The sequence below is a fragment of the Rhopalosiphum maidis genome, chromosome 4 (assembly GCF_003676215.2).
Source record: "Rhopalosiphum maidis isolate BTI-1 chromosome 4, ASM367621v3, whole genome shotgun sequence".
Taxonomy (NCBI): domain Eukaryota; kingdom Metazoa; phylum Arthropoda; class Insecta; order Hemiptera; family Aphididae; genus Rhopalosiphum; species Rhopalosiphum maidis.
In genome coordinates, this window is record NC_040880.1 from 7119221 (window position 1) to 7146365 (window position 27145).

The window sequence follows — 27145 nt, forward strand, 5'->3', positions numbered from 1 at the left end:
TTAATCAGATCACGTGGAAAGGTACCTGTTAGTTATAAAAGTCATATGTTATTTAGATGGGTAAATAAATAATTGATTTCTCTAGAATATGCATTTAATAGTATTGATTAAATAAGCTATTAATGAATATTAAATAGTTGAACTTTGGTAATTATTATAGTATTTACTTTGTTGTTGGTCAATTTTTTTTTATGAGATTACTATTTAATTTTACGATGATTATTAATTATAATTAATTCTGAACAGAGATATTTACTACATGTTTACCTCGACGGTATTTATGTATATTTTGAATAACGATAATAATAAAATACGATATGATTATACTATTGTCGTTACATTCTTAGGTGAATGAAATTACTATAAAATATAATTGTCAATAAATTATATTATATAGCTTATGTACAAAATATGATTTATAAATAATATTACACGGAAAAAAAATTTAAATTTAAATTAGAAATATCTTAGTAAATTACTTAAGACTATCTATACACAGTACACAATATACATACAATAATAAATAAAACATTATCATTTTAAAAATAACCACACAAATTTACACATACAGTTAATAATAATGAAAAGTACTAAACATATAATGAATATGTGTAACATGGCGTCTAGTGTCTTGGCGCTTAGGCCATTATCGATCAGGAACAATGGGGTCCGTGGTTTGGGTTCATCGATGGGCACTGCCTTGTAGCCCATCCAGCCGTTGTTGTTCTTGTCCACGCCGACCGTTGTCATCGCGTAAATAGGTGAGATCAGTCCGTCTATGTCGTACGTATCATTTGCACCCTGCAGCTTACGCCCCATTTCTTCTTCGACGAACCACGAACGTTTCGGATTTGAATATCTGTACACAAACAAGATAAAATAAAAATAAGTTCAACGGAAATATTGAAAACGATAATGATATATTATATTTTTTTTAAAACTAAATTAGTAGGTAAATAATTAGTAAAATGTAGGTTCACTAAAACTTGCACATTAAAACATTAATGCTTTGGATAAATAAATAAATACAAAGAAGTGTGATTTGATTATTAGTTAAAAGTTAAAATAATATAAATTGCCTAATCGAGTGCCAATGGACGCTTCCTTCCCTTACACAGTCCAGTCTAATTAAAAAAAAAACACAATTACTTATTGTATTATATTTATAAACAAATTGTAATTTTTTTTTTAATGTTTTTAATACAGAAAAAAAGTAAAAACCTACACTTGCCTTTTGATTTTTTTATACGATATTTTCTGATTATATATATATATATTCAATTATATAAAAAACGAAAATTTCATGAATCTTATTGCCATCGTTTCATTATAGTATGCATTAAAAATAATTCATTTAAATTGTGAAATTTAGTTGAAAAATTAATATTATCATTTTATACTTTGTGATTATACTTAAGTACATAAAACGTTCATTTTTAAAATTTACGTCGTTAAACATTGGTTTAATGAATAAAAAAAAAAACTATTCATAATTTGTAATTTAATTTTGTTTTGATAATTGTATTACAATTAATAATTTAGCATATCAATTAGTTATTGTTTCGTATTTTGGTAACAAAATTAGTAGGTACCTACGTGTAAAACATTACAACAAATCGAATTAGAGTACTACAACAGTTCAATATTATTGATACAGATGTTTTTGTAGATATTTATTTTAGTTATTATTTGTTTATTAAGAGTATAACAGGATTTTATTTTAAAATGTTTCATGTTTTACGAGCAATGATGACTTATTTAATACCTACTTATATACAATGTATATACATGTGTATTATTTGTGCACTTATTATTCATTGTCACGCCGTTCACAATTATTTAATGTAAATATCTGTTTACCTTTTCACATATTGTTGTCCTACCTAATTCTTTATTTAGCAATGGTTATAGTGCAGTAATTAATCATTCTTGACATGAATTCTTAATTAGTCACCACTGAGTCCATTAAAAAATCAAGTTTTCAGTTACTGACTGTCAATGTACCGATTACTGGAAGTTTAATTTTTACTATAATACGATTAAATGTTCAATATGCATTTTTATAGTCTAAATTAAGCGTTGGACACAAATCAAAATAAATAGTGATTGAATAATATTTTATTTACAATTTACAGATCAAGAAGTTATTATTTAGACTTTCGGATTTTGAATCAGCTCAAAATAAATTCCTCTTCTTTTTCATCAGTTAAGAATACTCGAGTACAGTTGATAAGACTACGTTTAATTTTAATTTAATTACATTTTTTAATGGTATACATTACATGTATTAATTAGACAATACAGTCCGAACCTTTGACCACAGAATAATTTTGTCGTTGTTCCTGATCTGTTAAAATTTTAAGCGTACCGTTTCAATTTTACAAAAATTGTTGAGGTCTTAGGACAACGCTTAATAATTTTAAATATAATATTGCTTGTTTTAATTATTTATTTATAGTGTTATCTGAATCATAATTTCATGAATAAATAGCTGACGAATAATTAAGCTGAAGTGATTACAATGTTTTTCAATAAGTCAAAAACAGTACTACAAGCAACTATTCTACAGGTGGTGGAATCTTTGTTAGCATGGCTGAAGTCACTTAATTTCTGGCGCTAATGTAAATATTGAGCACTTATTTTTAATGGTAAAAAGTGTCTAGTTAATAGCCGTATACTTGCCTCTTAATACTATTAATTTGTTGTTACAAGACGTAAATTACTTTCGAAGTTGATTTTTTTTTATCCATTTATGCTTATCAATTTATAATACGTTAATTTTCTGTTATGATTTTCATCTTCCCGATGATTCAATTTCTATTCCTGTGCACAAGGGCCGTAGTAATTGTGTCCCGAAGGCTTTTGTAGTTAACATTTTTTTTTTCAGATTAACGACATTTCTAATTTGTTTCGTCATGACTAGTTCGTATCTTTGTTAGCCACAAGCAATTATTTACCAATATTAGTGTAATCTTTTTATCCAGTAGTGCCGGAGGATCTCTATATTTATTTTATTTTGGTTATAAGTAAATTAATCATAAATTTATCTTATTCTTTTTTGAATTTTATAAAGTCTATTATTTTCGTACAAGTTAATTTTTATTATCATAATAACATGATACTTGCACACCAATTCTATTGGATCTTCAATATTTGATGCTTTTCATGCATTTATTTTGTGTTTTTACTGTATGTTAATATTTTACATACTATTGTCACTGTGGTTTGCAAACGATTTAGTTGATTTAGTATTTTAAAAAGAGGAAGTCTCATGTCATTTTTAATAGTACGCGAATACTATAGAAGATTATCGTAGTTTTATACTATAATGGTCAAATTAATTACACTCAACTTAATAAAACAAAAGTGTCAAATGTGACCAGTATGATGTTTTTCTGATAATGCATATTAAATCAATTTAACTGTACATCTGTAATTTAGAGGATATGGTACACACGATTTTATGATAAAATAATTCATTAAAAAAAAATATATATTTTTACTATATATCGAAAAAGTAATATTAACGCGTTTTTAAACAACAATTTCCTTAATGTTGAAATTACTTTAAAAATAATAATTTGTTTGCCAGGCATATCATAATGCAAATGGGAAATGGCCCTTTTCTGTATTAAAAAATGTCAAAAATTATTTACGATAATCATTCATAATTAGTCATTAAAAGATTAGTTCAATCAATATTAAGTTTTAAAGACGATTTTTCTAGAAATATAAATTAGGCAAGTCTTGTTATTAAATTTTCAAAAACATTACTTATACCTAGAAAATTGATTATTATTTAAATATATTTATAATAGGAGTTTAATATTTTTATTTACATAACTTATTAACCATATTGTTTCATTATTAATTTTGTATTGAAAATATAAATATATATTATGAGTTATTTGTACAGATAAAAAAAATGTGCTATATGATTAAATAAAGTGATATTAAATACTAATAACTTAAAATATTTTGTACTATTTAAGAAGTGTCTTATGGTGATAAAAATTTCTATTTTTAATTTGAGAAACCAGAATTCCCTTTTTATATTTAATTATTTAAAATATAAAGATGTATTTATCTAAAACAAAGTTCTAATGAGTAGGTAGTTATAGAATAAATAATTTATTTATACTAAGTATAAATTTATAAAAAAATACAAAATAAATCTAATATTGAATATAATATTTATTATATTCTTACAATTTTTACAAATTATAAAATATCGGTAGATAAATATTATTATTAATTTATCATTTTTATTGAATATTATAATTTTAAATCTTCATAACCTCCATATTTTCCAAGTCTATTACTTTTATTATCTAATGTATAATAATTAGAATACTACTCGTTTAAATTTCGATTTAGATATATTAAAACTTTCAAAATATTATCTGCTGAAGTGAAAATAGTAGGTTCTTATTATCTAAAAAATAGTTGCTTCTTATATCACAGAAAATACGATCTTTATCTAAGTATATTTAAGAATTTTAAAAATCAGATTTCGAATAACTGCATTATTGATATAAATAAACATAGCTTATTATTACTTAAATTATAAATATAATATATTATCACAATGGTTATATTTCTAAATGACACATACTTGGATCCATCAGTTACAAATACGAACCGTTTTTACGGTTATTGTTTTTAAAACCTTCAAAACAAAGAATTATTTTTATAAGACCTCTCAACCCATTTTTGAGATTTATAATAACCTTGCAGTGTATGATCTATGATAATTATGTCCATCCAATTGGTCTCACTTTTATTACGAAGGTTGAGAACTGTTCTATGTGGTATCATTATATGTTACTATTTACGGTCGAGGAGAGTGAAAGATTATTAGAGTATTTTGTCCATGAATTTTTTGCATAATATTGTATAACTAAAAATTAAAATCAAATGCTCAAATTGTGTTTTTCTACGTAGGTACGTATTATATCATTGAATATAATATGTATATTAGTTAATATATAATATATTTTAGGGATATTATATACATATATCGTTTTTGAAATAAATTATAATTAATAATACTACATATTTAACCTAATTTATCGCTGTATACCTAACGTATATATATCATAGTTTATTAAATACTTAAATATAAATCAATTTCCATTTTATTATATGTACCTATTATTTTTTTTTCTTATAGCGTACTTAACATTAAATTATTTGTTTTAGATTAAACAAAAATAATTAATTATGGAGAAGACGTTCTTCAACGAGTCACATTTACCAGGTAAATAATTATTAATAACATACCTGTATAATTGATATCATAGTTTGGATTCAATATAGATTGTACAATACTATATACATTAATCAGCAGTCTTCTAAATAAATGAAATATCATTTTACTACTGATACTGTATTATATTGGCATTGTTTGGATTTATAACTCCTATAAATATATTTTTACTGTGAATAACTGTGTATTGATTTAAAGTATTATCATTGTAATTTGTGAATTCACTTTATGAACTCCGTGCGATTTGTGTTTAGATCCTTGAACTGATCGTATTGTCGTGTTACGGATAATAACTTTGACACAAAAAAAAAAAAAAAAAATGGAATGAAAATAGAAAAATCACCATCTTATTAACCTAACCTTGACACTATAAGCTATGTATAAATGATTATATTTTTTTTATAAATATTATATTTTATATTTATCGAATTACAATCCAATTTTTTCAAGTTTTTCATTAAAAAAAATCAGTGGTATATCCAAAAAATTTACCCTCTCACACTCATTTAGTGCTATTTATATGTACTTCGTTATATGGTTACCATAAAAAAAAAGTAAAACAATGAAATGGGTATTATATTATTAATTTTAAAAACAACTGGGTAAAAAAAATTTCTATTAAAAAATAATCAGATGTGTTCATATATTTTAATTATCATTTTACTATTATAATCGCCATAACAATATATTGTACCCAATACATATATTAATATAGTATTAATACATTCGACACTTCTACGAATGTTAATGTATAAAATTGCATAATTAGTATTGTTACACAAAACTGCAATTATTATTAAGTATCGTTATAACATTGCGTGCGTAAATAAATATTAAATCAAATCAATAATGTATTATCAACAGTGTGCTCATTATACTTGAACTTGACTTATTAAAATAATAATAATTATTATTATAAAATTGATGTATATTTCACCATAAATGTGTGTCATGTATACATTTATAAGGAAAAACATATTTATATCAAATAAGCGACTGGAAGACAAATATTTATGACATGTTAAATTTGACGTTAATTTGTCAAAGAAAAATGAATAAAATGAACGTAATTTTATTTTTAAAATATAATCTATAGTATTAAGCTTACTACCGTTACATTAAAATCATACGATTCATTGATACCTATTTTTATTGATATTTTCATCTATAATATATGCACATTTTTCAAGCTAAACAGTTTCTTTGCCAATAGTATTTATACCATATTTCAGTCTTAGGGTAATGGTGGAGGGAGTAATGTAAATGGTTATTGGTTTACCTTATTTATTCAAATTAAACAGCAGATAAGTAATTATAAATAATTGATATAAATAGAAAATCATTATTGGATCTTCAATTTAATTTTTCACGAATAGATTTTGTTTCTTTACCAAATGTTTTAATTTTTAAGTACGAGTGTAAAGTTTAGTTATTCATCTCGAATAGGGTTTCCAGGATATTTCCAAGAGCTATTTAACTTAAAATTATTTTATTCATATATTGTTTGTATCCGAAACATACCATATAGATCCACAGTTTAGTTCTTACGTTTCGTATGTGCATGTATTATATTTTAATTCTATGCAGCCATGCAGGTAAAATACATAATAACTTTTCCTAAATTAAAATTAAACACGTTTTCATTACTATAGTTTTGAATAATAATAAATCTAAAGTACATGTAACTAAAAATATTTTGATTTGAACAAGTATAGTTGTATGATATTTGAGTTTAAATTATTTGTTCCCTTGTCTAATCAATATAAAATTATACTAAAAAAATTAAACTGATATAAAAACATTTTAAATATTAATAATTTAAGTCATGTACCTATAATTGTACCTACTATTAAAAAAAAAAAAAGTTAAGTGAAAAGTGATATTTTTTTCTTACACAATTAGTAAATTAAATATATTTAATACATACTAACTATTGTTTTTTTTTTTTTAACAATTTATTTAATTTACAAATTAATTTTAAATTTTCTTTCGTTACTATATATTTAAATCCTGCAAACGTAATTTAATTAAAGTTTATAACAAAACTGACTAAAATATAATTATATAATATAAGTATTAATAGAATTTAATTGATAATTAAAAAATTAAAAGGTTGTAATGAAATTACATTTTTTTAGTATTTAAATTACATTAAATATCTTTATCCCCTCACTCTGTATATATATATTTGCTTAAAATAAATTAAGCAAAAATAGCATGGGTAGAAAAGGTAGAATGTTTATTTTTTCCAACTAAAGTTATAACAAACTAAATTAGTATATGCGGCTGATGATAAATATTCAGTATTGATAAAAAAAAAATATATATATTTCATTAAAAATCAAATTATTTGATATTCAAATACGATATAATAAAATTATTGTATGAAATGGTCTTTTTCTTTCTTTCTTGGATATAAACATTTTAAATATCCAATTCTTAATTAAAACATAAATACGTACATATTTATGCATAATTTTGTAGTTTTATATAATATTGAAATGTAACAATAATTTAAATTACATTTATGATTATTGTCTGCAATATCAGTACCTAGTTAATATACAAATAGTTGATTATTCCAATAAACCAATTATCATGACATTTGGTGAAATTCCATTCAAAAAGCAGTTAACTGAAGTATCTAACAACCCGATGGAATATTCTTGATTGACATATTCCAGTTCATTTTAAATACATTAGATAAATAATCTTTTTATTTTTCATATTTGTGAATTTTGGTAACACATCTTATAAAAACACTAATTTTAGAATTTATGGTTACTAGTGGTTTGTTAGTTTGTAAAAGTATTTACCATATTATTTTTATCTAAATAATTTTGATTAAGATTATTTACACCATTCGTCATGTGAATGGCAAGTAGTTAATTAATGACATTATTTAAACGTAGATATACTGAATTTATTTGACCCGTTAGTTATTAACATTTTGTTACTTATATTTTTAAACAATTTCAATGTTTTTAGAGATATTTAAGAGAGTTTAAAAAGTAACAGTTACCTTTTTAGTAATACGTATTTTAAATAAAATATTTAAATTACAATCTTAAACGTATAATTTAATAACAATATTTATTTTGAAGTTCAAATTGGAAAAATATTCTATCTAAGGATACTCTAAGGAAATTAAAACAGAATAAATTAATTCTTCATATATTTTATACAATTTTCGTATACTGTATATTAAAATTTTATTGATATTATAATTATAATACTCTTGTTATAATTTTATAATCTTTTAAGCTGCCAGTTATATGCACTACACGACACTATAATAAATGTGTATCGCTATGGCTGAGATTTTACAAAAAGCAAAAGCAAATAAATTGACCATATCGATCTATAAAAATAATAAATAAAAAATAGTATAGCAGGAGTACGAAAAATGTTTTCTGCTACCATTAATCATTATCCCTCAGAAAACGTTAGTAGGTGTCCCACAAATGATTCACGAAAATGAGTTGATGGAGGTATATAAAAGATGTGAATGGCAAGGATAAAAATATATTTTTTAATAATATAAATCACCAAATTAAGATTTTTTTTTTATCAAAATATACAACACAATATTGCCCTTACTATATTTTAGTATTTCACATAATAATTTAAAAAAATTGAAACATATTTACCCATACATCTTAATGTTTTCTTCCGCGAATAGTAAAGAGAAAAATAACAATTTATTATCATAAATTTCTATGACGCGAAACGCCAGAACATATTGGTAAGTAAACCTAAGCACATTTATAGTATTATATTAAATTATTATTAAATTTTGTTTCTAAAAATATAATATAGTTCACCGAGTAACCTTAGAGCATCACTGTGGCAGTTCAATCAAACCACACGAGACAAAAATATCGGAGTAGGAGAAAATTAAATTGTTTATAAAAAATTTAATGTTTGCAATAGTATTAGCTTCATTAATATACGTGAATCCGATAACAATATAATTTATAGCGTTGAGTCGACATATCGAACTTGAAAATAAATAACCGTGACATTATTAATTTGATTTTGTTGCTTTAATAGTTTTGAATAATAATTCATTCGTTAATGGATTAATTGACGACAAATCATCCAATGAATAGTACCTAGTGCCTAGTACTGCCGCCTACCTAATAGAAGTAACTATTGTAATCTGTAGACTGCAGTAAAGGGACCAGTGACTATTGGCCATAATTTAAATCGTATACCGCGGACATCATCAAAATTCCTTTAGGTACAAGCGTTAGGCGCAACTGTCTATTTGAGTTTGTTGATAAAGAAAAAAAATTATTGTGAAGAGTGGATCATAAATTATTATTTTCACGTGTCGGTGTCGGGAACTCAGTTCAGCGCTAGACAACGTTGTATTAATGTTGGTATAATACCAGCTATTGTTCATTAATAAAACATTGCGTTAAAAAAAAAAAAATGATTCTGAAACGAACAATGTCTACCGTACCTACGCGAGTATGTTGTGATTGTTTTTTTTTTTTTTTTTTTGACACAGAATTCTTAAATTAATTCAGATAAGATATATCAAAATATTGTTCATAATTTTGATAGAGTGGGTTTTCAAACCTAAACTAAAATATTAATATTCTTAAGGATCTTCTTATATTCTTATATGTTTCACAAATACGTATTTGACTTTAAAATGATTAAAAAAAAAAAAAATTACAAAAATCACACATTACAGTACGCAGTAGCCGATTTAACGTAAGACATTTTTAATGGTACTCGTATAATAATCGTTAATTCTATCATTACGTGCATCGTTTTATCATTTATAAAATAATAGCTACTTTATCATTTAAATCTCACGTATGTCAATTGTAAATTGGGTTACATTTTAGCCAATGCTAATTATATCTATTTGCATAACGTTATAATTTGGGACCAAAAGTTCAGGGATTTGCATATTTACTTTAGATTGCTTGATAAATATCTCAGATTCATGTATTTTTTTGTGATTTCATAAATTATATAACATTTTTCATTTTTATAACTTTTTCAGAAACGGCTAATTTTAAAATTAAATGATTAAAACCTTTTTTTTCTTCTATGAATACTTTAAAACAATTTTATTTATATCTCCTCATCAACCAAATAGATAAATAGGTACATGTATTTATTTAATAAACAACATTTAGTTACGCTTTTAAATAAATCTAATCATTTATTGTTTTAAAAAATAGGTTTTAATTCTATAAATAAAATATTTTAATATATAATATTCTGAAGGTCCTTATTAACTTATTCCCGATTTAATTAACATTTTTTTAAATTTATTTTTTATGGACCTTTATTCTTAAATTAAGTTAGTTAATTCTGCACCATTATAGCATGTACCATTAAAGATAAATCATTGATTTATTAAAATACTATAGTTTGTTAATAAATATGAGTACCTATATGCCCTTGTAGAATGTTATCTTTCGTTTTAAGAAGTGCATAATAATAGGCTATGTTCAAGTAAAAGTTAATTGTTAATAGGTATAGGAACATTAGGAACTAAATTATATACTAAGTACATGAAGGTGAAAGGATATTTTATGTTACATGCAATACAATCGAACTTCCTTTAAATATGCTAACAAATGTTATGTTGTTCTTAATGTTCATTAAAAAATATATTTGACATGTTTGTCAATCTGAAACCAACTAAGCATGTAAGAATTTATTTTAGATTCTGAAAAACTAAAACTTTAGAAACTAATCTAAAAAACATATACACAAATTATTTTATTTTAGACGGTTAAAGTTTTAAATTTTTACGAAATCGGATATTTAAAAAAATAATTAATAATTCGAATTATTTTATTGTTATTTAAACAAAATTTCACGGAAATTTGAATACTTTACATAATACATTATTAATAATAATAATTTATTATATTATAATATGTAATAACATATAATGAAATTTCTAAATATTTAGGTTTATTTTAATCTAATGGCTTATTTATACCACTAACTAATTCATATAGTTACACCGGTAATTTTGTATTCACTCAAAAGTTAATAACAATAATGCATAGTCTAAAATCTAAACAGATACTATTAATTTATTACATTAATTAAACAAAAAAATAAAATAAATACAATATTTTCGTATTACTCATATTATATATAATAAAATAAATTACTTTTTATGATTTATTGTTATTTTGATATGTATAGTATATAGAAATATAAATATATTATAATAATATATCATCAAATATACATAATGATATCAGAAGACAGACGGTCTTCACTCAAAATTGTTTTTCGTATGCAATAATTTATTATTGAATTCGAATTGAACACATTCATTTCGGTAAATTACTCAATGACTGGGTACATTCGACACCTACTGTACAACATAGTGGTTTCCAGGATTTCCCCCTATTTTATTGATCACTTTCCCGTTGTTTAAAATAATGTTTTCATTGATTGATTTTAACTGTCTTAGATGAACTATGTATTCACGCGAATAGGACCTAGTTATTCAGCAATACAATAATATATTATAAATGTATAGAGAGTAATTATTTTAGAATGTATTGATTTTATTGTGATCCTAAAGTAATATACAAAAACAAATACCAAGGAAATATTTATTTATTTTTTGTTTTGATAAAACGATAAAACGTTTATTAACATACTATTGATACTTAAAATTCTCTATAGTTGTTAAGTATTTAAATACAAGCATTACGGTTATGTTTTGTATTTAATATACATTTCAAATACATATTTTATGATTTTAATATTTAAACTACTAAGCTTATCTACTTTTACGTAAAATTCTATGGGGGTTTGTTTGTTGTATAAATATATGGTGGAAATTTCAAGTGTTTAATATTGATCATATTTCAAATGACGATAAAATAACAAAACCATTGTTGTTGAAAACTAGTATTACGTAAACATTACCGTTTATAAAGAATTTTTTAAGGTCACGTAATACAAATAAAAAAAACATATGATTATAAAACCAATACATTCATTCAATAGCGTTCTTAGGATTCTTCATTAGGGGAAGGGGGAATATACAAATTAATTGCGAAGATGTCCGTGGAGACCATAGTAGATCATATTATTTTTATCTTTGTCACCACTTACCATCTGCAGCTGTTATTCGTATTATTATCAAATTATTATTATTATTGGGTATAATAATTATCACTGTAAATATCCTTATTATTAGTGTTGATAATGATAATGAATCAACAATTATTTATCAGTTACCATTAATATATTTATTTATAGGTATACACGATCAGTTATGCATGGATATCGTTGTTACAAATAATAATAATAATAACATAACAATAATTCAATACCTGTTATTTGTTACTTAAAAAAAACATTACGAGGATCTATCTCCCATACAAGCCGCTCCCCGTGAGAACTTCTATACATTCATCATGTGATAAGGATATTAAATAAATATTAAAGTTAAATTATGCAAATTCAAGAAATATATTAATGCCAGACATCGGAAATATGATAACGTACTTAACAAGAGACAAGAGTTATATAAAAAAATCTTAATTATTGCCCTTTCCACCCATGGTTTATTTTCGTATTCACACTGGTTTGTGTGTTATAAGTTATAACGGTAACTGTTAATATATTATTATGATATTATAATGTTATGTATACGTTGACCAAATACAGTGATCAGTGACCTGCAGACGTATTTATTATTATTTTTTTTTCCGACCACCACAGTATTTTACTTCTAAAATGTACTTCCATATAACTACTTCCATACTCAGCTTTTTTTTATCGTAAAATTATACATTGAAAAAATTTTGATTTTTTTTAAAATGGTAGAAGTACTTAAGGACCATTGTTTTTGATATTTGGATTTATATACGGTTTGAAAATGTGCTGCTATTTTATTTATATTTTTTTACAAATAAGCACCACCCATTTTAACTGTAAATTGTGAATAACGTGATGTTTTTGAAAATATCGGTGTATTTGAATCAACAACAAACAGTTTCTATTAGTGATAAATGTATCTACTAAAAATAGTAATTCTTAGTAATAAAATATATTACAAAGCAAAATTTAATATTATATAATTAAAATGTAAAATTAATGGTATATTTAATTCAAAATTAGTAGGTATACCTACGTATTATGGCACAATAGTTACAATTTATAAGATTAATATTAATCAATAAAACAGTATTAAAAAATTATCATAATATTTTCTGAAACTAATAATAAAATAATAGAATGCACTATTACCTATAAAATGTTTAATACTTAACACAAAAAACACTTCGTTCAAATTTCGAATAGAAACATATCGTAATATTTTACGGTTATAAAGTGTGGTTTTTGTTTAAAAAAAGAAAAGTTTGTACCATTATATTATCATAGATAAATATTATGGTATATACAAATGAAATAAAAAATAAAACCAAACAGTTAGGATATGTTATGTTATACTATTAGTCTATCAACAAAGGAATATTTTCAAACAGTAATAAAAATGTAGGTATAGGTGTTTAAAAACGTGATTTTTACGTAAGTACACTGACAAATTACAAAAACCGTACTTCAAAATTTAAATAGATAAAAACGTACAGGTGATGTATATTATACGAGTCACGCGGGTAATATGCATTTTATCGAACGGGAATGAAGTCTGTCAGCGAACCGATCAAGGGCATAAGTCTCGAACAATTATGAAAATCATAACGATGATAATATCACGTACGGGGACAAGTACCTACCTGGCATTACTATTATTATATTGTGCCAGGTCAACCGAAATTTCGGGCAAGCTGTCGAGCGTGCGGCGGCGGGTATGTGTTGTTCGGTGGAAGAAGTAGCATTATAATATATTATTATATAGGGAACGGTGTTCGCGAGCACGTTATGTATAAGCGGTTAATGAGATCAACACGACTGTGGCATCAGTGGTATAGATGCAGTGGAGGTAGACGAGGTGGCAGTCGCGGATGTCTGAAGTAGACAATGATTTATGAACGTATATATATATACATATACATATATATAAAATATATCATAAGGTCACGGCTGTTTCCGTCGCGCCACTCGGTCGGTCCCAAACTTACGTCGTGTCAATACGCGTCGACGTCGACGCCATCACAATTTCACACAAATCCGACCGAAAGACACTTTTCCTAGGGCCGTATAATATAATAGGTGCACAGCAAATGTATAATGATACATTAAAGTCGTTCGCGTTTTTTTTTTTTTTTTTATTATTATTATTATTATTTCGTTAGGTACCTAAAACCACAGAGCCCACACACGCACACGGGCGCGCATATATGTACTCACCGAAAAAATAGCGTTCGCACGACGTTGTCGATAAGACTGTAAAAGACGTGATAACTTACGCCACGCCCGCCCGACTCGTCGCTGCCGTTGACACTGCTGCGTAGGTAGTCCGCATTATATTATGCACCGACGGGAGTCCCGGTAAAATATATTATATTATTTCATCTCGGTACAAAGCTCTCTCGTGAAAGATGAAGAACGGACTTTGTTGAATAATATATTATAGCGTAACACGTATGTATTATGTTATGTACCGCGCGCGTTTGCCAACGGTTTCGGACAGTCCTGCTACACGTCGAAGGGTCGGGCACGGTGCGCGGCGCGCACCGTGCGATTTATGTGATAATATATTGTCGGGCCGGTGCCGAGACGACCTTCGGGTACCTACACAGGTGTAACGGCGATGAGGTATCGGGCTCGCTGAGATGAAACGGGCGAATTCCGCCATCGTTGGATAAACAATAATAATAATATGATCACGAGCATGTGCATAAAAATACGTGTGCAATGGCCTGGATTTCCATCGAGAGTGATATTGTTTCATTTTTAAAACATTCAACACTTGAGTTCGATATAAACAATAAATAATAGTCGTTGAAGTTGTTATTGTTGTTGTTCACTGGTGTAATCGTATTTTGTGAAGTTTCATAAGATAGAATAAGCTAACATTTTTTTATGTCATCTTAATGGAAATGTGTAAACGATTTAAATTTGAAATTAAGTTCATGTTTCTAATATCGGTTATCAAAACGAACTATTAACTGTAATATTTTCGTTTTAAACAGTCTATCGAATTAACATTATTATAACGATATATATATCAATAGATTTATTTTTATTTTTAAAAGAAATTGAATAGCAACTGTATTTTTTTTAAACTGAATATTTATAAAATTGATAAAATAAAATATAATTGTATAATGTAAAACGTATTAGTCCTACGACAATGGAATTTTCCTTTTCGTTTTTTTTTTCAATTAATTTTGTCATTTTTTATTAAATAAGAAGTGCTCCTAAAGTTTCGTGCAACCTTATCTATTTATCAGACGTTTTATCTTTGATTTTCTCATTTGTTTTCTCAAGAAAACGCTACGTTGACGTTACGTGCTATCTCCATCTTTTCTAACAGATGATTTCGAAAAAAAATCTTACGAAATAATACAAATAATTTAAAATAAAAATATTAATAAATTATTCAAAATATTAAGTCACGTACGACCATAGATAACGATTTATATTTCGAGTATAATTATAATGATTTTATTCTAATTTATTTCGTCTGAAATCCATTGCGGTGGAAATGCAGATCAAGGATTTTTTTTATATTGCCCATCGAACTGATTATTCAGTGAATTTCGGTTCAAAGTCATTTAAAGTGTAACGAATTTTATGTAATCAAAACTATTTTTATTTTTTATATCTGATAAATATAAACAAATAATAAGCAGTGACTTGAAATATATTAACCAATTAAATAGCTTAGTATTTTATTATATACCTACGTAATAATTGTTATTATTTTAATTTCATTACGTTTAAACTACATGAAAAAATTTAAAAATTTGACGTTTTCCTTTAATTTAATTTTTATTTTTAATTCTATGGCTTGAAAAGTTTATTACACTATTTTTAATATTAACATTTATTAACTTTAATATTTTATGCTAGTAATAAATAAATAAATAATTAGAAATATTGAATATATAAATATCTTACGTTTAGCACACGGTTATTTACTCGGGTAGTTAACTGTGGCTTATAAAAAATTGTATTACCTACCTACCTATCTAATTTTGAATCTTGTAAACAAATCTATATAATCTATATTTTTTTTTTAATAGAATACTGAATTTGATTAAATCAATTAAGTAACTGTTATTCTTAATAATATTAAGAATAACCTATGCATTTATGAAAAATTTCTTAACTGCCTATTTAAAACTATTTATTTACATTTAAAATAATGTTTGAGAATATCTAACTATTAATAAATAAGTTTATGTGTTTTACCATAAAACTTTCATGCATAATAATTGTTTCCCCGCATGATAGCTTAATTGTTATACAATTGGTAGATGTTTTTAAGGTTATGTTTATTACTCGGCGAAAAATTGCTAAATATATGTCTTGAATTGCTTACGGTAAAACAATAAAATACAATAATTATAAAATATTGTAAATAATAAAAAAATATTCCTATACACTAAAAAAGTGTAAAAAAATATATTAATATTCAATTTAACTATTAGGTAGGTAATTAAAAATTAAACATTTTAAGAGGATTTAATAATTTATTTAATTTTAAAATAAATATATGTTTAATTGATTTATGGTTTTAATATTTTTGTGAGATATAAATTATTACGTTTAGTTTAACTCAGAATATTTTAGTAAAAAAAAAAACAAAATTACAATAATGGCAATTAAAAATAAAATAATGAAATTTTAATTCAAGATTCGATGTACATTTATCAAACTTATTAATTAATTAAATATTTAATTTATTCAAAATACGTTGTATACACAATATATAAGTATAAGTATAAGGAAGGTCTTTATGTTTTTTTTATTTCTATACATAGTATATAGAACTATTTTCACTATAGGTATTTATAATTAAGCAAATTATTAAAATAAATTAAAATAAATCTTAAAAAAGTGAGAAATTGTGGTTTTGTGCGTTTGTATACATAATATAATAGAGGTACTTCTGCATTCTTGAAAATAAAATATATACCTATATATATGCAACTTTAAAAATAAAGGTATTTTTTTCAGTAAAAATAAATTGGACGAATTAAACGATAAATACGATTTGCTTTTTTTTTTTTTCGCTGAATCAGTTGTATTTATCAAAAATGATTTTTCAATAGGTATTGTAATCGTCAACGAACATAAAGAGGTCCGTATATATAAATAAACCGTTAGGTACCGACTTGGGACGAAATAAGCGAATGTCGAGGTGTATTGTCTTTATTGCTTCGAAGTTCTAAATACCACTATTTGATTTCATCATAAACACACTATTATATAGATAGGTATCCACTATAAACAATAGTGTTGAACGTACCTTTTCGTCTGTGTCGCGATGCTTATGTCTGTACGTGCGTACAACACACGGCGTGTACACACCGAATCGCGCTTGTTATTATTGTCGCGGGTTAACTATTATATCAAAGTATTGTGATGTTGACACTATATATATTTACGAACACGACTCGCGGTTGTCACGGCGCGGCGTGTTGGTCGGCGGCGGTACGACCAGCGTCGGCGATAACATGCGACTACCGGCACTATGGTCTTCGGAACAACACAACACTAGAACAACCGTGTGTGCCGGGTGTGCAGATGGCCGGAGTCGGGTCGTTCAGTGAGAGGAAGAGTGACAGAGAGACGCGGTCGGTGTTAGCGCGCAACAAATAACGTTTTCTACGGTTTTTTTTTTTTCACGGTTGATGCTTTGTATGAAATTTCATGCCGTGGAGTCGGCCAATTACAGTGTGTTCCTCCACCTTGGCAATGGACGCTATTCAAAAGGAGAGGGGAAAGGAGTGGGTACTACTTCGGGAGAACTTGTCACACGTGCCGGGTCACGTGGTCATGCAGACTGTAAGTCCGGTACCGGAAGGGGCAGGTGACTTTTTGCGTTAGCGTGCTCTTCGGACCCGTCGTCGTCAAGATATTATGTAGGTACCAAACGTCGAAACATAATATTAAACGGTTGCATAACAATATAATATACTATCCGGATATCCGGCTGTGTGTTCTTGTCGGACGTCTTGTGTGTTACGTGTTTTATTTTTGAATTATATTCTCACCGAGTTGCTTTTTCGTTTGAAAATCGGGTCGATTATAACCAGTTTGATTCTAACTTTCATATTTTATATCGTCACTTAAAAAAAAAAAAAACAAATACCCATAACAGTTCGTTTGGCCGTTTATGTCACGATAAAAATGTACGTCTATTACACAAAAATCAATTAGTGACCATATGACCACAATGTACGTGTAAAAATACCCAAATTAAATTTATAAACGTATCAACTCTTATGTTTATATATCCTCCTCTATGGGTATATAATAATATTTTAACTATTTATTATTTACTACCATATTTGTGCATATTTTACGATGATACTGATTTACGTAGAAATTAATTAACTCGGAAAAACGGTATTTGCACTTATTCGAATATTTGGAGCGTTTCGGATGCCTATACTACCCCTCCACTTGAATTTATACCAACAGCACACATTGAAATTTCGAGGTGTATTTCAGGACACGCGGATTAGGAGACTAACAGAATGTCGTGTATCATTATTCAACACAATAAATCATCATTGTCAAGTCTCGAAATACAAGTATAAATAACGTTATCGTGACGAGCGACCGTCAAACGCATAAGAAAATGTAAATAATTATTGTTGAGTTTTTTTTTTTTTTTTATATTAGGTATGTTGTATAAATAGTATATGCATAGGCACAAGGCATAAAATAATACTATAACTATAAAGCTACTATAATAGTCCTTCAAGTGGTAATAGTGAATATAATAATATCATAACACAGAATTGCAGCTCACTAGCTGGCGCAGCTGTTATACAGACGAACGGAGCATGACAACAGCAGTCTATAATAATACCTTATAGTTAACTGATGTTTGGAAAGTCTTCACCTCGACTGTTGATATTACTGTATAATGATAGCAATTCGTACGCCTCCTAATACTATATGTAAAACGAGCACCTTGGACCGCGCGTCACGTTTGAAAATAACCAAATTCAACTGATCAAGAGTGAAAACTTTTTAAGTAAACATACTTATGTATTTATTTAAAACATAAGTATAAATCTATTTAGGACATTTTTCGGGTAACTTTAACGAAGCACGTTTTTCCTCTTATGCGGTTGACGTTTAATATTAAAATAATGATGTTATTATAAAGCATCAAAAATAATAGTAATATAAGTATTATGTTTTTTTTTTTTTAAATTATTTTACAAGGTTAATCATATCTGACCGTAAATCTAAGTTTTTGTGTCATCACTTAAATTCAAGTAAGTATTGTAAAATGTACGTGAGTGGTTAACTGGTATGTAGATAGCACGTTTTTAAGTTTTTGTATACTTTAAATTTTTAGTTTCATTTTATTTTTATACGAGTCTAGTGTATTGATCAAAACGAAGCTATATATTATGCCTATTCGAGATAGATATGTGTTTATATTATTAAAAATCATGTGTTTATGTATAAATTATATTATTTATTAGTTAAAAATAAATAATTTTAGTATGTTTAATATGTTAAAGTTTTAAACTTTAGGTACCTCATATTATATTAAGTGAAACAAACAATACGATGTATGCAGTTTGCATAATATATTGTATAACAACTTTATTAAAACAAATTAGGTTTAATATAAAATATATAATGGATTACATTTAATGAAATTATTAGGTTCTAACATTTTTTTTAAGTACCTAGTACCATACATACTGAAACGCTTTTGTAAGGAAATTAAAATGTATTCTTATATAATATTCTTACTAAGATATATATACATTTTTATTTTTGTTTTATTTATAAACGAGTATAATATAGAGTATAGACCCATATGATACAATAAGTAAATAATATATATACATACGGGTGAATAATGATATAAGATGAGGAGTGAGATACTATACAAACCCACTTGTTTTAAAAATATATATGTATATTGCATATCATATATGCAAATATATACCTATGTTTATGTATTTTTTTTTTTTTATTTAAAAGTACATCCAAAGAAATTAAGATTATTCAACAGACTAAGCTCGATATTTAAATCACTTATTTATGAATGTTCAGTAAGACAAGTGTAGTCAAGAACAAAAGTAAATTATCACGTATGGAAAAGTTATAAATTGTATAAAATACCTATATTTTGTTTAAAATGTTCTATTAAATCATTCAAGAACTCGTATTAAATGGATATAAAAAATAATTAACATGACAATTTAAAAATTTATAAACTAATATACTAGGTAATGTAATAATAATGATATCATAATATTATTATGCATTATTGGTTTACTTTTATTAGTTCAATAACTGAACATATATTCTATATATTTTGAGTATCAAAATGTCATTAATTTTCCATAATTCATGTAAATAAACTGTTGAACGATTTAAAAAACGATTAAGTACTCGTACCGGCTATATCCTCTAATAATCGAGTTTTTCTATGGAGATTTCAAGTTATCCATATTTTTTTAATCTATTAGTTGATAACAATTTTAAAATTGTTAAAGTTAATATATAATACATAATCAAAATTAGACGAACTGTTTTCAATATTTTTTGAAGATATTGTGATATAACTATGTCGCGTACTTGTGTATACGATTTGTGTAGTATGTAATATTAATAAGCGCTTTAACATGTTATGCATACCTATTGTCTACAATACATATATATATATATATATATATATTATTAAACAATATAAATATATAAATTGGTATAATAATAATAATCATCGTGATTTCACGTAGGTAGTTTGACGTCAGAGGATTGAACATGCATATTGAAATAAAAACACATTTGCCAATAAAATATTTAATATTGGAAAAAAAACTTTCGACTAATAATTCAAATAAAATAATCATTCTTATTATTCGTCATTATTTATCATCACAATATTATTTTTTGCGTTTTTATAAGTACAATATATAATTTTAAGTACACTTTAAAAATATAGATTTTTGTATAATTATTATAGTTTTATAAAATTGAACGTGTTTCAGTATTTTTGTAGTGCAAAATAATAAAATGTACATAAACCATTTATTTTATACTATTATACCTATTTGAAATTAAAACCACTATTGTATTCTTTTTTTCGTTGGTTTACATACTTGTAAAACTAGTTTAATTATCTAACTGTTATACACATTCATTAGTTGAAACAAAAAATGTATAAAATGCATTTTTTTTTTAATAAACTGTTTAAACAGTATAAATTAATTATAAACACATTTCATTTTTTAACAGTTTCGTACAATTATCTTTGTTTAAAACAATTAGTTTGCATCAAATATTTATATATTTAAGTTTAAATAGTATTTTTGATTATAAACTCCATATTATTTCTTTATAATTTGATTAATTTATATTAATTAATAATTTATTAACTATACTATGAGCAGGAAATTCATAGACTAGGTATAAGATATGCATTTATAATAGACTATACATACCACATAGCAATACTTTTAGATTAAAAATAGTAATTAAATATGTTGTCATTAGGGTACCACGCCGCTGGATATTATTTATGATACTTTTATTTCAATACATTTAATTAATATTTGAGTATACTTGAATGATAACTATTGTGTAAAGGTTTTATATAGCTATCATTTGATTATCTCAAAATGTATAGGTCATTTGAAATAACGAAAATATCTGATTATATAATATAATTTATTATTTTTTTCTCTAAAAATTCTTTAATTTTCAGTATTTTATTATTATTTTTTTGTTAAGTTAACATTAAAAGAGATTAAAAAAGAAAAAAATACATTCATTAATTAATACACTTTTTGTTTGTGACAGAAATTAAATATTAATTATTATATAATAAGTCCGTGGATTTTATTTTGTAGTTGGTAGATTAAAGAAATAACAAAGTTACAAATAATCAAAGTTGATAGAAATTAATTTAAATTTGATTATAATCAAAGTTAATTTTAAAGATGAATGGTGATCGACAGTAAAAATACTATCTATTCTATTTATATAGTATTAAATACCCATATAATAAGAGTTTTGTTGCTGTAAATTATATATTATATATATTATAAAAATTGTTCTTGGAGATCACGAAATGAAATAATAATTAGTAATTAAATTTAAATTCAATAAAAAAAATACAGTATGTAATAATATTAAAATGTATGTACCTCACGAAAATTAAGAGTAGATAAGTTAGATAGAAAACATCTGTAAAATAATACTTAAAATACAAAATTAATACGTCAATAACCTTGTCCATTTATTACAATTTTTGTTAAAATAAGCTGTTTTTTATTTCTTCGGAAAATTAGATCCCGTTAATTGTATACCTTTCGTAACTTGTAATATGAAATTCGAGCTATAGTCCTTAGCCAGGATTGAATTTGTATTAACATTTAAAGTTCTGAAAAATGTTTAATTAGGTACCTATTATATAATATATTCTTCGTATTATGCATTATAACCATTGACGAGTTTTATAATTTTATAAAATAAAAAAATATTATAAAAAGACGCGTAAATTATTTCATTCAAAAAATAAAAATAAAATTGTCACAAACAGTTATAAAAAAAATAAATACATTTAATACATTTAACCATAATAATTTTCTCATCTCCTAAATCTCTTTATCCACCTTACTAAATCTGGTTGGTAATCACCCAAATATATTATGAGTCTGAACTGTCTGAAGCGTAATTATTGTCAGTCTCTTTTATAATTCATTTTGGAAGCCTCGTCACTTTGTAGTGTAATCTGCCAGTTTAGTATATTTTATACAGTTAGAGGCCCGTTTATATATATATATTATTTGAGATTTTAAGTGACGAGTAAATACTACATATATTGGTTTTGTATTATAAGGTAATTCTACGCCCAAAATTTAAGTATGAATATCATTTACATGTAACTTCATGTATATTAATTTATTTTTGTAAACGCAAATTTTACTTTGCCAATTTAGATGTTACCTACCATAGTTTAATTTAAATCTCTAATAAATATTTTACCATTTCTTTAAGTCCTAATTCTGAATTACCTACTAAATTTGTAGAAATCGCTTGCTTTAATTAATTTTGTTGCATTGTAATTATAATAATATCTATTTTTAGTTTTGATGACTGATTACAATTTAAGGTTAACCATAATTTATAATATTAAGTTATCTTTGCTACGCGTCTATGCGTCAAAAACATCAATCATATTGACACATGATTAATGTTTTGCTGTGGTAGTTAATAATTTTAATTACTAATAATTGTAAAATGAATTTAAGAGTGTACCATGGTAAATTCAAAGTAAGTACTAATATAAAATTATTAGTTCTGTACTTACTATAATAGTTAAACAAAAAAAAAAACAATGTTGTAATAGTTAAAAAAAATATATGTTGGTATATATATTATAGTTAAAACTAAAAAAGTACGTTTGCACTCGCATGCATAAACACACTTAGATTGTTACAAGTTATGTCTATATTGGTAAACCACTAAATCCCAAAATGATCTAACTGTCTAAAAAATTAAAAAAAAAATCATTTTACATTTCTTTAAATAGATATTAAGAAAATTATTTTCAGATAACTTGGGATAAACGTATTAATACAATTATTATGTAGGACAATAATAATAAATTATACTTGACAGTAATCGATTTTATCTAAACCATATTTGTCTATTTAAAGTTTAAGAGAAAATGTATTGGCATTGGGTAATAATATGCATGATATGATGAATATTACATGTTACACGCATAATCAGGATAATCATTTTTATAAGGTTAGAAAAAGATCATCTTTTTCAATACTTATTTTTAAAATAGGTCATCTGATATAATACGTATATAATAAGGTATAGAATCATATTATACATTTTCAGTCAAATAGTTGGAATCAAAAGGAGAATTTTGTTTCAGGTGACAGGATTTTTGGGATCAGAATAATAATATATGGAACAGAAGAACATATTTGATGCTTTAGAGTTTAGAGGAATAATTCTAATTACGCCAAATTGACAGAATTCAGTTAAACTATAATTTTATTTTATTGATACTTATAAAATATTTATTACACGAATATATACATGATTAATTATTTGTAGGCCTTAATTTACTATTACCATACATTTTTATAAAATTATATTTATCAAAACTATATTTATTAAATATTATAAACTATATAAGTACTTATATTTTTTATTCTGAAACAAAAAGTATGATATTAATCATTTGCTTATAAATTTATTGTCAATATTGAAAGTCAACCGATGTTAGTAAAAATAACTCTAAATGCGAGTACATCCTCGAGCATTGTCATTATAAATTATTATCTACTTGGTAGATTTTTTTTCCTGGGGATAAAGTACTTAAATCTATTATAGCTCAGTAATTGGTGATCATTTAAGATGATTTTGTAAAAACCATGAACCAAGATATTGTATTGTTGAAGCAATATAGTTGTGAAACAACGTTTAAAATCTCGGACTTTCAAAAGGAATTATTTTACAATAAAAATATTTTGCTGATGACAATATGGTATAATAGAAAAATATATAATAACTTTTTTAGAATATTAAATACTTATTTTTAAAATTGAGAAAATGATTATTGTTAAATTTAAGTTCTGAGTGAATTAAAAAAAAAAAAAAAATAGTAAATAATAAAATACATTGATTGTAAATTAATGAACATTAATATTTTGGTGTTTTAGTTGTAATAAATTAACGAACAGTTTTTGTTGTGCCAAAAACTCCACGTATATAATATATAGTATGGGAAAACATATTATTGGATATATATTATTGGAAATATATATTATCGAGTTGGTAGAAAAAAATGGACATATAATTGTTGCCATTACGGCAGGTTAAATCACATAAACGAAATACCAGATTTTACAAAATAAAACGATCATATGAATCAAAGTAATAAAATAAAAAACTAACAACTCTAATTAAAAAAAAAAAATAAAAAATAATATTTTATGCTCAATTTAATTGTATTAATAAATCACAAAAATGAAATAAAATTGTTTTTCGTTTCGAATTTCGATCAATAATTCTAGTATAGTCAGTGCACTCGTACTATAAATGGCGGTAGTAATTATTATTAAATACTTGAAATATTATATTTGTTTATTTATTAATTACGGTTATTAGTTTGTCGTATGCTTGTTCATAATTATATTTGTTTTTTTTTTAAAAAAACAAAATTTAATATACCATAAGGGTTGCACTTGCACAATAATTAAATAATTAAAAAAAAAAAAAACACTGCCTTCATAAATCATGTATTGGACTGAGTTTCAACCGTTTGTCGAAATGATTTCGACTTATGTCGTGGTGTTGTGGAGTGAAATTACGGGTTTCCATTTATGAGCCGAGTGGCAGTCGAACGTCTTATATGAGTCCAAAAGTGCTCGTGTCTTGGGGCAAAGTGGTTTGTTTACCTCATTATCTCATAAGTCGATAAGGTACGGCAGTTATTATATTCGAATGGTTAGTTAATCAATGACGAATAATTATTATGATTGAAACATGGCGGGTGGGGGGGGGTGTAGGCACACTCGCGGTCACAAGCCAAGTGGTCGTGGAGGCTCTTCCACATTACTTCGGCGGTGTAATAGGATCATCCATCGGGCTGCGGTTTCGTGCAAGTCATAGGACTTGGAACGACTGGCATCGACTGATTTTGGGTGTTACATTGCGCGTGAAACAACCACTGCGGCTGTGCTCGTATTCCGTAAACAACGCGCGTGGTCGCGCGTCAGTCGGTTCACCTAAACGTCGACCTATAAATGGTGAATGATGATTTGCGGTAGCTGCGCACTTTCGTGTTTCTCGAATAGTTGTCAGAGCTAATTTAAGGTACAGTATTATAGCCAAAAAGAGCTAAGACGTGGCAGTATATACTGAATATCATGCCTGTTGATAAGCACCGTATTATTAAAATAATAACACATTCAATTGATGTTTACTAAAATATTCAGTTCAAATGTTTGAAGATTCACAATGTCACAAAACATTTATTATAGCGTATTAGATTTATTGATTTGAAAACAATGAATAAAACGTAGCACGCAGAAAAAATTATAAGTTGAACTTAAGACCGTATTTATCTCGAGAGTTTTGTTTAAACGTTTTACAATTTTGATTTTGATATTACTATATTAAAGGATTAACAATCGATTGAAATAAAAATAAAATATTTTCTGAGACAGACATGAATCTGTGAACTGCATGTGATTATTTACTAAGTAAAAATGTCAATACAATAATTAAAAGAATAATATCGTTATAAAATCAATATATTCTTTGCTTTCTCGAGTGATTTATATTTTGTTATTCTTATTTTAAATGCATATTTAATAAATTAATATTTTTGACGCAGTTGTCATCAATATAACTGATGATTTCACGTGTGTAACTGTTATTCGTAAAATGCATATCGTTGCAATTATTTTTTTTTTTAAAAAGTTATAATTCTTGAATAGTATACATTTGTTTTTAAAAACAACTGGGGATGTCGTTCTGCTGATGTATAGAAAGAAGGCGTTGAGTTTATCTATACCTCACCAGTAAGTTGGTCACTACAGTGGTTAATTAATGTATTTCATTTGAATTCAGTAATTAATCATTGTATACGATGAAGAACGATTATGAGTGAAAAAGGTCAAACTTTTCGGTAACCACGGTAACCAAACAAATTATTAAACTAAAGCAAAATTAGTACAATCTCAATGTTAAAAAATTAAAATTATAAAGTTTCTTTTAGAA

General features: G+C 25.5%; 2 protein-coding genes across 2 annotated transcripts in view; one reads left to right on the forward strand and one right to left on the reverse strand.

Moving 5' to 3' along the window:
- LOC113549153 (annetocin receptor) overlaps window positions 1-27145 on the forward strand; it is a 98129-nt gene that overhangs the window by 14945 nt on the left and 56039 nt on the right. The window contains exon 2 of the mRNA XM_026950329.1: window positions 5203-5260. Within this exon, the coding sequence (XP_026806130.1) occupies window positions 5224-5260 (37 nt within the window). The 5' untranslated portion in view covers window positions 5203-5223. The remainder of the gene's footprint in view (window positions 1-5202; window positions 5261-27145) is intronic.
- LOC113549154 lies at window positions 445-17995 on the reverse strand. Its single transcript, XM_026950330.1, has 2 exons — window positions 17661-17995; window positions 445-859 (listed from the first exon to the last, which is right to left on the reverse strand). The coding sequence occupies exon 2, from the start codon at window positions 817-819 to the stop codon at window positions 535-537; it is 285 nt and encodes a 94-aa protein (XP_026806131.1). The 5' UTR covers window positions 820-859; window positions 17661-17995; the 3' UTR covers window positions 445-534.